General features: G+C 38.0%; 1 protein-coding gene across 5 annotated transcripts in view; it reads left to right on the top strand.

The window, feature by feature from the left end:
- Nucleotides 1-14086, top strand: part of Cast (calpastatin) — a 113574-nt gene that overhangs the window by 97293 nt on the left and 2195 nt on the right. For 4 of the 5 annotated variants that reach the window (XM_029543995.1, XM_029543992.1, XM_029543994.1 and 1 more), the window contains 7 exons: nt 2676-2777; nt 5001-5105; nt 6570-6662; nt 7977-8012; nt 8680-8772; nt 9752-9820; nt 13646-13707. In XM_029543995.1, the coding sequence (XP_029399855.1) occupies nt 2676-2777; nt 5001-5105; nt 6570-6662; nt 7977-8012; nt 8680-8772; nt 9752-9820; nt 13646-13693 (546 nt within the window). In that variant the 3' untranslated portion in view covers nt 13694-13707. The remainder of the gene's footprint in view (nt 1-2675; nt 2778-5000; nt 5106-6569; nt 6663-7976; nt 8013-8679; nt 8773-9751; nt 9821-13645; nt 13708-14086) is intronic. The other variant, XM_029543993.1, reaches the window with a different exon arrangement.

Below are 14086 nucleotides of genomic sequence, written 5' to 3'. Positions count from 1 at the left end.
AGGTGCTGAGAAGAAGGTATATCCTTTCATTTTAGGATAAAATGTTCTGTAGATACCTGTTAAATCCATTTNTTTCATTACTTCTGTTAGTTTCAATGTGTCTCTGTTTAGTTTCTGTTTCTAGTATTTTTCCATTGATGTGAATGGGTGTTGAAGTCTCCCAATATTATTATGTGAGTTGCAATATGTGCTTTGAGCTTTACTATAGTTTCTTTAATCAAAGTGGGTGCCCTTACATTTGGAGCATAGATAATCAGAATTGAGAGTTCATCTTGGAAGGTTTTACCTTTGATGAGTATGAAGTGCCCCTCCTTGTCTTTTTTGACAACTTTGGGTTGGAAGTTGATATTATTCAATATTATAATGGCTACTCTATCTTGTTTCTTTGGACCATTTGCTTGAAAAAATTGTTTTCGCCCTTTTACTCTGAGGTAGTGTCTTTCCTTTTCCCTGAGGTGTGTTTCCTGTAAGCATCAAAAAATTGGGTCCTGTTTATGTAGTTATTCTGTTAGTCTATGTCTTTTTATTGGGGAATTTAGTCCATAAATATTGAGATATTAAGGAAAAATAATTGTTGCTTCCTGTTATTTTTGTTGTTAAGAGTTGGGGTTCTGTTCTTGATGCTATCTTCCATTGATATTAAGAGATATTAATGAAAAGTAATTGTTGCTTCCTGTTATTTTTGTTTTTAGAGTTGGGGTTCTGTTCTTGCGGCTATCTTCTTTTAGGTTTGTTGAAGGATTACTTTCTTGCTTTTTGTAGGGCATAATTTNCCTCCTTGTGTTGGAGTTTTCCCTTTATTATCCTTTGAAGTGCTGGATTCATGGAAAGATATTGTGTGAATTTGGTTTTGTCATGGAATATTTTGGTTTGTTCATCTATGCTAATTGAGAGTTTTGCTGGGTATAATAGCCTGGGCTGGCATTTGTGTTTTCTTAGGGTCTGTATACCATCTGTCCAGTATCTTCTGGCTTTCATAGTCTCTGGTAGAAATCTGGTGTAATTCTGATAGGTCTGCTTTTATATGTTACTTATATGCTTTTAATATTCTATCCTTATTTAGTGCATTGTTGTGTCAGGAGGAATTTCTTTTCTGGTCCAGTCTATTTGGAGTTCTGTAGGCTTCTTGTATGTTCATGGGCATCTTGTTTTTTAATTTGGGGAAATTTTCTTCTATAATTTAGTTGAAGATATTTACTGGCCCTTTAAGTTGAAATTTTTCATTCCCATCTATACCTGTTATCCTTAAGTTTGGTCTTATTGTGTCCTGGATTTCCTGGATGTTTTGAGTTAGGATCTTTTTGCATTTTGCATTTTATTTGATTTTTGTGTCCATGTTTTCTATGGAATTCTCTGCAACTGAGATTCTCTCTTCCATCCTCTGTATTTTGTTGCTGATGCTCACATTTTTCGTTTCTGATTTCTTTCCTAGGGTTTCTTTCTCCAGAATTGTCTCCCTTGTTATCTCTTTATTGTTTTTACTTCCATTTTTAGACTCTGGATGGTTTTGTTCAATTCTTTCATCTGTTTGGTAGTGTTTTCTTGTAACTTTTAAAGGGATTTTTGTGTTTCCTTTTATGGGCTTCTAGCTATTTACCTGTTTTTCTGTATTTCTTAAAGGGAGTTATTCATTTCCTTCTTAAGTCTCCATCATCATCATGAGAAGTGACTTTACATCCATATCTTGCTTTTCTGGTGTGATGGTGTATCCTGGACTTGCTATGGTGGGACTGTTTGGTTCTGCTGATGCCAAGTAACCTTGGTTTCTGTTGCTCCTGTTCTTAAGCTTGTCTCCTACCATCTGATTATCTCAAGTGCTTGCTGCTCTCAATATGATTCGAGCCTGTCCTTCCTATAATTCCAGTTGATTCAGGACTCCTCAGAGTCCCGCTTCCTCTGTGATTCTGTGATTCAGGGCTCCTGTGAACCTGAGATTCTGGGTGTGTCAGAGTTCTTGGCAGTCAAGCTTTGTCTGAGACCCTGAGATCCTGGTGTGACCAAGCTCCTGTTATCCTGGGATCCTGGAATCCTAAGATCCTGGGCATGTTACAGCGCCTGGAAGTGTTGTCTCCTCCGGGACTATGGTGTGTTGAAACCAAAGTATACCAGCACTGACCAGAAGGAACCTGTGTAGCTGGTGAGGCATGACTCCCATGTCCTTGCTCCTGCTGTCACAGGCCTGTCACAAATTGCTTTGGAACAGATGTTGTGTTCCACTCACCAGTGACCCTAAGATCTGGGGATCATGGGACCACCCACTGAGTTTGCACCCAAGGTGTTCCAGAGCTGGCCACAAATATTCTTGTACAGGGGCAAATTCAGTTCCTAGTACCCACAGAATGTAGCTCACAACTTTCTGTTTCTCCAATCCCTAGTGCATCCAATGCTGCCTTCTGACATTCATAGGCAACTGCACTCACATGCATAATCCCTTAATTATAATAAAAATAGATCTAAAATTAGAAATGAGAAATTGTAAAAATACAATGAGAAAAAATGAAAAAAAAGTGATAAATGGAAATAGAAAAACAGTGTTTTGAAGATGCTATGATGCATTTACTTGAATAAAAGGAAAAAGCAGCCATAAAGCAGTTTTAAGGGATATATTTTAAATGTTAATATTGTAATTATAACCTTATATCCAACTTGTTAATGGTATTCTTTTTTAATAAAAGGAATTTGAAGATGCCAAACTATCTGCTGCCCTTTCTGAAGTAGTTTCCCAGACACCTGCTTCAAGCACCCATGCAGCAGCAGCCCCTCTGCCTGGCGCTGAGGTAAGCAACATACTTTCTTTAGGAAATATTCTTACAAGAGAGAAAATAAGGCACCTGTCTACCACAAATGAAAACAGGAAAAATTATTGTCTGTAGTGCCAAACCATCCATTTCCCATTGAACATCAAATGATAAAGAGGCTACACTTAACCCAGTATTGTCCTCTCTGTTGAGGGAAGTGCTTCATTTGCTATCAGAAGTTCCCTTAGTGAAGTCAGTTTCCCTTCCTTTCCTTTTGATGTGATATCAAAGCTTCCTTAATGCAGTGGTCTTGAATTCTGGTGAGTTTTTACCCTGTTGGGTCAGCTCAAGATCATCTGAAAATATCCAGAGACAGAGATGAAAAAGCCCAGACTAGCCACAGGTAGCTCCACAAAGCTGTGTTCCTGAGCTCTAATGGAAATTGATTGTTTAAAACAAGCAAAATGTCCCCTCCCTCCCTTCTCCCTCCCTCCCCCTCTGTCTGTCTGTCTGTCTGTCTGTCCCTCTCGTGCTTTCTCTTCCTCCCTATCCCTTCTCTGTCTCAGTGTGACTATCTCTTTCTCTGACTCATGTTGGAGTGTGTGTATGTGTATTTATCTATGGGACAAAAAGATGGAGCAGAAAGAATCAGAGAATCAGCAGTAACTCAGGCCAAGTCCAGAGGTTCCCTGAGGCTGTTCCTTACTATGAGCCACCAGCCTCTGTCTTCCAGGATATTTTACAATGATTCCTTTCCCTTTGCTTTTCCCATTAGAGAATCGTGTGTGTGTGTGTGTGTGTGTGTGTGTGTGTGTGCATGAGTGTGCATGTGCATGTACATGTATAATGTCAGTATAACTAAGAGAAAAACTATTTTTAATGAATTAAATGTGAGCATCAAAATCAACTAAACTATCATAATTTATGCAAATTTTCTTTGCTGGGTATAACAGCATTTCAATAAAAATTGTATTTGTATATATCCTGAGAAATATTTTTAAAAAGCTGTAAGATTACATTACCCTTGAAGGAAAGCCAGTTTCAAAGGGACCGAGAAAAACGTAAGTATGACTGATAATTGCAGAGGAAATATCACCATGCTTGAAAGTGTCAGAACCTGGCTTCCATTCACTCATTAGCAATGTGTTTTAAGCACCTAGCCTAACTTCCATCAGCTTCCTTCTTTTAAAACATACTGATACACAGAAGGTTCCTGTGGACAGCAAATAAAACTGGATAAAGTATGAAAATACCTTTTCAGAATAATTACAGAATAGTACAAGACACAGCCCAGCAGGGTAACTTGTACAATATAGATGATAAACATATTTTTAATGGAATCTTTATGGATGCAAACTAAATTCATATTGGTATGGAAAGCCAACATTCTGATCCTATTATGTTAAGAAAAGTTTGAAAAAGTTTCATAGAACTTTACTATAATAGCAAGATCAATTACGATGCATTATTTACTTATTATTATTGAGTGTCAACATACAATTCTCTCAGCAGCATGACTTACAGGTATTATCACTCACTTTTCTCAGCTTAGAAAACTCAGACTGGGACCTTAACTAATGACCTTAGCTGACTTCTACTGTAAACAAATGTAAATCAAATGTTGTTCCGGTTGGCTTGAACTGTAACTGTGGTTTACTGATCAGGTTCTTCCCCTAGAATACCTCCTATTAATTTCTCCAGTTTAGCTTTAATGGGCTTCCTGGGGGTAGAACAGAGATTCCCAACTAGTTCAGAACTTCTCTGAAGTCTTTTTGTGAACCCTCATAATTTGTCAGAGACAACCTCTTCACTCAATGACACCAACCATATTTCTATGGAGTTTTGTGCTCCAAAAAAATGTCAGGATAATGTGGACCCCCACACTCCCCCACACACACAAACTCATGCTAGCTAACCATCTGACTCCATCAGTGTAATTAAGTCTGATTTCTCAATGGAAAAAAAGTGATATGTTTTTTTATGGAACCTCTAGGTAAGATTTAGGTCACTTATTTGAGTGCAGCATCTGATACTTCCACTAAGGCTTCCTTAACTTCCTTATTTTCATGATGCAGCTGGGTAGGGGAGGCAGATGCTTTTACTGCTCTTTGTCTGTTTCACTGTCAGCACATCAGTTTTCCAATACTGAATGGCCCTGTTACATACTCTTACATGTCCATGATAAAAAGGATGGGGTTCCTGGATGACTTCCCTGAACAATTTGGCCTACTTGTAACTAATTCACAATTATTTACCTTTTAGCAGAGAGACAAAGAACTTGATGATGCCTTGGATGAACTTTCTGACAGTCTTGGGCAAAGACAGCCTGATCCAGATGAGAACAAACCACTAGATGATAAAGTGAAGGTAAAAGATCTTCCCCTGCCCTCCACAGAGAAGGAAAAAGATGGCATTATCTGGAGGTAGTGAACAGCTAGCCTGCTCCATCTAATTTTCCTGTTTTTTTTTTTTTTTTTTCAGTGTTGGTTACATTTCTCTTTTTTTCACTAATGATTGTATTTCTGGAACAGATTCCATTGCACAAAACATCCTGATTATGAAATGAAAACCATGAAATGAAAGCAGAACTATGTTTTAAGTGTTTTCTCTTCCAATTTTTTTCTTGGTCTTATTTGGAAATAAGGACATAGTACCCAAAAGAAATACACTTTGTATTCATAGTGTCAGAGACGTGGAACCAGGTTTCCTTCCCTTGCACCTCTTTTGCAAGCATAACTGAATCTGAATTCAAACTGTGTACAAGAACTTTGACTCTCAGTGGTCTCTCTAGAAGGACAAAATGAACTAGCTGACCCATACACAAAATGTGTATAAACACGTATATTTAAGACAATATTTAACAAGCCATTTCAACTGACTCGATCATATTTTAGAATCAAGAAGTAACTGAAGTTGGGAAGATGGCTCAGTGGGTAAAGTACTTACCACACAAGCCTCACAACATGAGTACAAATCCTTGGTCATATAGTGTTATTATATGTAATTCCAGCCTGTACAGAGATAAGAAACACAAACTGGAGAGCTGTAAGAAGCTTGTGCACCAGCTAGCCAGGCATGTGCACTGGAAAAACAACAGATCCTGTATCAAGCAGAATGGAAGCTGAAGAATGACATTGGAAATATACATGTCGGAGCATGCACATGCCTGTGCATGTTCATGTGCATAGGTGCATGCACACAAGTAATACACAAAAAATAATGAAAATAATAAAAGAAAAGTAACTTTACAAGCATCTGAGGCAATGTGATAAAGATAGGACATTGTTATTATCATTCTATCATTATTATAGGAATATTGAGATTAACAACATATATTTTAAAGCCTGAATTGTAATGCTGCACAAAGGTGTATCCTTATTCCATAGAGACCAGGGAACCTCACAAGTAGGGATACCAGGATGGATGTGGCTTGCTAAGTCGCATGTATGCTCAAGCATCAGTATCTCCTGTTTTGCTCCTTTGCAGTGCTTTAAAATGGAGGTATAAATATTATCTCTATCTACCAAGGCATTGGGACCTGACATTTAATATGAAAAGCAAAATTCAATCAGAAAAATAATTTATTCCTTTGGGCTTTTAGTTACCAGTAAGGTTTCTGAGTGTAACTGTTTGATCATTTCAGTTGATTTTGCTGACATATAGAAAAATAAGGATTCACAATTTTCATCAGCTCTCTGCTTATCTGTTTTGTTGCTCAGTTCCTTATGTTTTGCTTCACAAAACTATAAAAAATGTACTTTCTACACTTTGAATTGTATTTTTTAAGTAAAGAAAGAAATGAACTTTGCTTTATCTCTTCAATGTTTGTAGGAAAAAATCAAAGCAGAGCATAGTGAGAAACTGGGAGAAAGAGACGACACCATCCCCCCTGAATACAGGCATCTCTTGGATAATGATGGGAAGGTAAACTAATGCAAACAGCCTAGACTAGGTCACTGCTCTCAAACTTTTCAATTATAACTTCTCTGGAAGTGAATGGAAGCTGCACTAACATAAAAGCACATTATGACTGAGTATTTTTAATGTCCCACCAGAGGTGACAGATAGGCTTTCTTATCCCTCTGCTGTATCTACTTGAGATAATCTTAGTAGACATTCATGTTTTGGGCCCTGCCATAAAGTCACTATTGAATAATGCTTACTAAGTCATATTAATGATTCCAAAGAATATATAGTTATGAATTAAATTTTTAAGGATAGTCTCTAGAACTGGTGGAAGCAATAAGATGTAAAAGAAGCAGTCTGTGTGTGGAGACCAGGTGTGAGATGGTGGAAGAACTGCGAGGCCAAATAAATACAATAGCCCACACCCTGGATACCTTCTCCCACAGGAACACCAGCACTAAAAGCTGAAGTACAGGCAAAACCCACTCTGGAAGCACCATGTCTATTTCCTCATCAGACAGGCCAATCTGACTGTCTCCCCCTTTCTGTTTGATCTAACTCTGCTTTAGAGTTGTTAGAGGGTGAATCATTCTTCCTGGCCTGCTCATCAAATGGAAAAGGGGAATACAAGTTTCATCAGTGTGCTCTGTGCTATGGGTGGGGTAGACCCCTCCCTGGCCAAAGTCTTGGTGCCCTAGGAATACTTTGTTCCTGCAATTCTATCTCCTGCTATCAGTCACCATCCCCTATGTTGATATTACTACACCACCTTGTTTGCCATCATTGGAGTTTCTTCATTTATTGCTCTTGCCTTAAGATGGATAAGAACCCTATAAGTTAGTGATACTTATAATTCCAGCCTGAAAATAATCTTCAGATCTTTTTTGAAACTATAATGAGCATCAGACATGGTAGAGGCCTACAACCAGTTATTTGGAAGCTTAAAGAAACATTGAAGTTCAGCCTAGGCAACTTAGATTTTGTTTTTTGTTTTAAACAAAACAACAACAACAACAAGAAAACAAACAAACTGGAATGTATTAGGCTCTAGATTTATTCCCAGGACTACCCAAACCAACCAATCAAAAACCGCAGGTATCTGGTGGTAATAAATTTTAATACCTGGTACCAGAAAATTCCTACATAGTCTCTGTGTACTTTCAGAATCAGATCCTTGCATCTGGCTACTGAAATGGCTATGAAAGTGAAGACTTAGTAGAAATCTGGGTTAGGTGCCCAGTTCATCAGTTTTGTATAATAGATGCTCACTCCATGACTAAGTGAACTTAAATAGAGATCTGTAGTTAACCAAAAGACTACCTTGTTTTTAAGGACAAACCAGAGAAGACACCAACTCAGAAAACAGAGGTAAATACTATGATGTATACTTTCATTATTTTTATTATACATGTAGTTTTTGTTTTTTTTTAAAGATTTATTTATTTATTATATGTAAGTACACTGTAGCTGTCTTCAGACACCCCAGAAGAGGGCGTCAGATCTTGTTATGGATGGTTATGAGCCACCATGTGGTTGCTGGGATTTGAACTCTGGACCTTTGGAAGAGCAGTCGGGTGCTCTTACCCACTGAGCCATCTCACCAGCCCCTATACATATAGTTTTAAACTTCAAAGAAACTAAAATTTGTTAAGTATCTTTCTCCTGTGCCAATGTGTGCAGATAAACCTATATTACTAACTTTATTTCCCACAAGAAAACTTGTACTGAAGAATGTAACATGACCCAAGCATGGTGGCACATGCCTATAACCAACAGGGGGTAAGGAAAGCAGGACAATAAGGAATTCATAGTTGCATAGTGAGTTTGAGGTTGGTTTGGACTACATGAAACTGTCTAAAAAAAATAGAATATGGGAAAATAAAGATATTTAGGTTCCCACACTGTGTTTCCTTTACCTACCTAGTGATTTTAGGAAATAAATGCCAGTGAGCTTTTCTTCTTAAACATATGTTACTTTTAAATATGAGAGAAGTTGCTCTATAGCTATCTTCATGTATTTCTACTTACATGTTAGAAACCTGATCAGGACCAGGACCCCATTGATGCCCTCTCAGAAGATTTGGATAGCTGCCGCTCAACTACAGAGACCTCACAGAATACAGCAAAGGTACTACGCTTTTTTATACTGATTTCTTTGAAATACCCATCTTTTTAGAGAAGAATGAACAGAATAACATTATAGAGAAAGTTAAAATGAAGTTATAATTCTACTGCCCACGACACTATTATTTAATGTATTTCCTTGGTTTTGCCAGTAAATAATTTTACAAAATTGTCCTCCTGTTTTCTTGCATTGTTAACAACATTTCATCAGGGTTCTGCATGTGGTGTGTAGCCTCCATAGCCAACAGTTTTGGTTGCTAAGTTGTTTTGTGAGTCACAAATAACTGTGCTCATTTTGCATGGCAGTCTTTGACCCCCATCATCTTCATACCTTCCAAGTGATTTAATTTATTGCCTAACTCTGCCTTCCACTTCTCTCTTCTGGAAACTCCTAACTAATGTTTCTGTTTTCTTTCTTTCCCTCTTTTCTTCTCTTTCCCCTTTATTTCCCATTCTATCCCTCTCCTCTCGTTTTATCTTCACTCCTTTCCAATACATTCTTTCCTTTTATTTCTTCTTTTTGGTAAATTTTTGTGCCTTTGCAGGCACAGTTTCCATCGTTACATACATTTCTCTCCTCCCCACTGAAAACAGGTGTTTGTGTTTTGTTTTTGTTGTTTTCCTCAATGGCACATAAAACTCTGGCTTTGTAAAGAAAAGCTTTGATTTTTCTGAACCTCTCTGTTTTTCTAAAATGAAATTTTGGTATATATTTGGGGTTCATGTTATGAAATGATGGGATATGTTAAACACCCATGTGACCCCATTCTCCTCTTATTTGTAGCCTTTTAAATGTCCTGCTTAAAATATAGATATATTCAGTTATTTAAAAAATAAGTACCAAGCTACCCATTTTTATTCAGTTATGTTGGGGGATATAGGCTGCTAGGAAGAATATCCTGGATTCATCTAATGGCAGCATGCAGTTAGTGTCTTCATGGATTTGTGATGGCAGAAGCCTCATTACATTTCCATTGCTTTAGGAGAAGAGCAAGAAGACTTCAAGTTCCAAAGCATCCAAGGATGGAAAAAAAACAAAGGACTCCTCCAAGGTAAGCATGGTCAGAAACATAACAGTTGGCAAGGAAGTAGGATTTACTTTGTTAGTCCTTTAGCTTGATATTGTAAGCTTTTTAGAGCAAAAGTAATAGCTATCCCCTAGCAAGCCTTGCTTAAAAAGAAAAACAAGCCGGGCGTGGTGGCACACACCTTTAGCAGAGGCAGGCGAATTTCTGAGTTGAGGCCAGCCTGGTCTACAAAGTGAGTTCCAGGACAGCCAGGGCTACACAGAGAAACCCTGTTTCGGAAAACAACAACAACAACGACAACAACAAACAAACAACAACAAAAAAAAAACAAAAGTAATCTTTTGGGGGCTGAAGTGATGGCTAAGGTGTTAAATGCACTGGCTGCTCTTTTAGAGGATCTGGGTTTGGTTCCCAACAACCACATGTTGCTTACAACCATCTGTAACTCAGGTTACAGGACATAGGATGCCCTCTTCTGACCTCTGGGATCACCAAGCATGCACATGGTGCATGATATACATCCAGGAAAAACACATAAAATTTTAAAAAAAGAAAAGGATTTTAAAGATTTTAAAAGTTAGTTAAATTGGAGATTTAAAAAATGCATATTCTGTTAAATATGTGTGTGTGTGTGTGTGTGTGTGTATGTAACTCATGTTTTGAAAATATAAATGAAATGTGCCCTTAACATAATTCAAGTGGCATGTGGTTGGTTCTTGCTTTTATTAAAGTGCCTCCAGAGCCTGTGATTCACATGTGAAAACATGGAAGTTGTTCTAGTTTGATGCTATAATAAAACACCCTGCCTAAAGTACCTTAGTGGAGGAAAGTTTATTTGGCTTACACTTCCAGATCATATTCGGTCACTGAGAACAGTCTGAGACTCAAGCAGTAACTTGAAGCCGAAACCATGGAAAAACACTACTTGCTAGTTCTGACACAGACCCCTGCTTTGGTGGTGGTGGTGGTGGTGGTGTTTACAACCCAAGCTTACTTGCACAGGGACAGATGCTGTCCACAGTGGGCTCAGCCCTCTTAAATCAATGAAAAGTCAAGATTTAGTCTTCCACAGACATAACTGATATTTTTTGTAAAATGTAGAATGCTGTGGTATGGGGGGTTAAGTGGGCCCATGTTGAGGCACCCCCCCTTGTGGTTGTAGCCATAAGATGGGTCTAGTATAAAATGAAGTTTATTTTGGGGCGTGGGAAGGGGAGTAAAGGCAGAGAAAGAGGGCAGAGAGAGAGAGAGAGAGAGAGAGAGAGAGAGAGAGAGAGAGAGAGATCATCCCATAAACTGATCATCCCATAAGTCAGGAAACACAGAAGAAGGGATGGGGTGCCACAACCTTGAGTGACAGAGAGCACACCCCCAATGCCATAAAGACATCAAATAAGGCCATGGCTTGTCTATAGCACCCCTCAGGATTTCCACCCCAGGGCCAAGTATAATACACATGGCTCTTTGAGGGGCCTGAAATATCCAATTCATTTAACACATAGTTGTGCAAAGTAGAATAAAAGCTAATGAGAAGTAACAGGTTCAAGCTTACATAACTTATATAACTACAATCTTCTGACAATAATAAAATTAAAAGTACCAACTTAACAGTCTTGTGTATTCACCTCTCTCTTTTATTTTTGAGATTATAATTAAATAGTTTCCCTCTTCCCTTTCCTTTCTCCAAACACGTGCCCTTCCTTGATCACTTTCAAATTTATAGCCTGTTTTTTTCATTACTTACATCAACACTTCTTAAGAACAACTTCATGCGATTGATTTCATCACAGGATACAAGAACATTATATATCAAATAAGTAAAAATTTTAATCCCTCATCAATTAATTATAATTTTTATAGTGCCTGATCAACCCATTAATTATAAAAATGCTTGATCAATGCATTCACAAGAAGTAGAAAGTATAGTTGCCCTACACAGTGGAGATTAGCCAGCCTCTACTCAGTGAAGAAAAAGGACAGGGTCACTGTGGTGTGGTGAGACATTGTCATCTTATTTCCAGCAATACTTCTGCATTGGAAAAACTGTTAGGAGCCATAATGAGACAAGCTAATAACTAGCAGGTGATCTTCCTGAGATAGCCTGCTTTGGATTATTATATAATCTGCGACGGGTTCACCCTTACTAAGCAAGGCTGTACGGGATTCATTTTAGGAAAGATTCCTGCTATTAATATGCATTTCCTGTTAAAATATATTTATTTATATATTTATTTAAGAAATATATATAACAATCACTAAGTAATAGCACGCCCCTTTGGAGCAGATCTCTGCAGATACACAAAGATGCTATACAGACAAATGACTTCTTAAGTTTTGATGATCCTCTAAGAATTCCTAAAATTATATCAGTGATTATTAAGCTCTTTTATAGTGTGACTGCTATTAGGTCCTTTTCTGATAGTTAAAACTGCAATGAGAACTCTGCCAGTCTCACAAGTGTCACCAGTTAATTGCTCTTAGATAGTAACAAGACTTTCTCCTACTCATAGCACATTCCAAGAGGTTATAAACAATTAACCAAGGATCATAAAAAGGGCACTAACAATTTATTATAGGTGCTAAGACAGGAGAGAAAATATTGACTGGGTTTTGTCTATGCAAAACTTCACTTATAACTTAATTATGGTTTTCATCCTGCAGTGAACCTGTGGAGCTGAGACAGGTGATGGATGTTTAGCTAGATAATTACTCCTAATGGATATGCATGTAAACATTCTCTATTTTAAACTATTTCAATTTATGATTTGATTTTTTTGTGTGAACTTGTGATGAACTTTGTAACATGCGATCATGTATTCTGAAAGAATTATAAGTACTGAAGACAAAGAGAAGAGAGGAGAATTTTTTCCTTTTCCCCTCCTGGAAGAATCTTTTTCCTTACTAGAATTTTTGCCCCCTTTCCCCTCTTAGAGAATTTTTCTCCTTCACCACTTAGTATCTTTCTGCTTTTCCCCTTAGTTAGCTTCATAAAAGCTTTAAAAGTTTCATAGGAAACTTTTGACAACTTAGTAATAAATGCTATAACCAGGCCGGGCGGTGGTGGCTCATGCCCTTAATCCCAGCATTTGGGAGGCAGAGGCAGGCAGATTTCTGAGTTCAAGGCTAGCCTGGTCTACAAAGTGAGTTCCAGGATAGCCAGAGCTATACAGAGAAACAATCAAAAAAAAAAAAAATGCTATAATCACTTTTCTAAGTGTCCATTTTTTCTTCCTGTGACTTCCAACTAGCAGGCTGAAAGTGAGAGCCAAGCAGTTCCTGCTGAGATAGTACAAAGGCTATTTACTTCATCGGTGCTATTTATGATGTGCTAAGTGCCAAAAGCTGCAGTTTTTGGCCTCAGAGGATCACCAGAGGCAGGTCAGCTACAGTAGCAAGATAACAGACTTAAATAAGTGAACTTGTCATTATACAGCAGCCCTAAATACCTTGAAAGACAAAGTCTTACCCTCCGAGGATGCTCTCCCCCTCTGCTGCCTCAAGAATCCATAAGAAAGAAGACCCCCACCACCACCACCACCACCACCACCACCACCACCACCACCGCTGGGGCTGGCCCTAGGCAAAACTTTCATAGGGTCCATTAAAAACATGTTTAAAGTGAGAAATTTAGGAATAATTAAGGCTATTTACAGCTTATAATTTAAAAACTAAGTGGAAAGAACAGAGCATGTTTGTGTCAAATGAAGAAGAATATAGACCACACCACCCTCTCTGCCTTCTGTTTGGTCCATATCCAGGAGTTCATTTTCTTCTTCTGTTTCCTGGTGAGTTACTGTGCAGCACTGTTTTAGAAATAAAACCACTCACTATCGCTTTGCTTCCCCTTAGAAGACAGAGGAAGTTTCCAAGCAAAAGGCTAAGGAAGATGCAAGATAGAGTTGATGAATTTGGTAAGTTGAGTTTCCACTGTAAATAGCAACAACTGCCTTCTAGCAGCTGGCACTGTAGGGCGTGACAGGCAAGTTTATCTCTGAGTATTCCATACTTGTTCCTGTTCTTAGGAACCATAGCTTACAAAGTTCAAAGTATTCCATTCCCTAACAAGCACTAAAGGGATTATTGTGCTTCTAGAACTTTTATTTTTAATCATATGATTAAATTACTCTTAAAATGGCCTGGCACAGGTGGTGGCTTTAATCCTATCACTCAGAGGCAGAGGAAGGCAGAGCTCAAAAAGTTCAAGCCTAGCCTGTCTATGGAGTGAGTTCCAGTACAACCAGGGCTACACAGAGAAACTTGTCCTTGAAAAACAAAACAAAACCCAAAACC

This window comes from Mus pahari, chromosome 11 (assembly GCF_900095145.1).
Source record: "Mus pahari chromosome 11, PAHARI_EIJ_v1.1, whole genome shotgun sequence".
NCBI classification, from domain to species: domain Eukaryota; kingdom Metazoa; phylum Chordata; class Mammalia; order Rodentia; family Muridae; genus Mus; species Mus pahari.
This window is presented reverse-complemented; position numbering and strand designations above follow the sequence as displayed.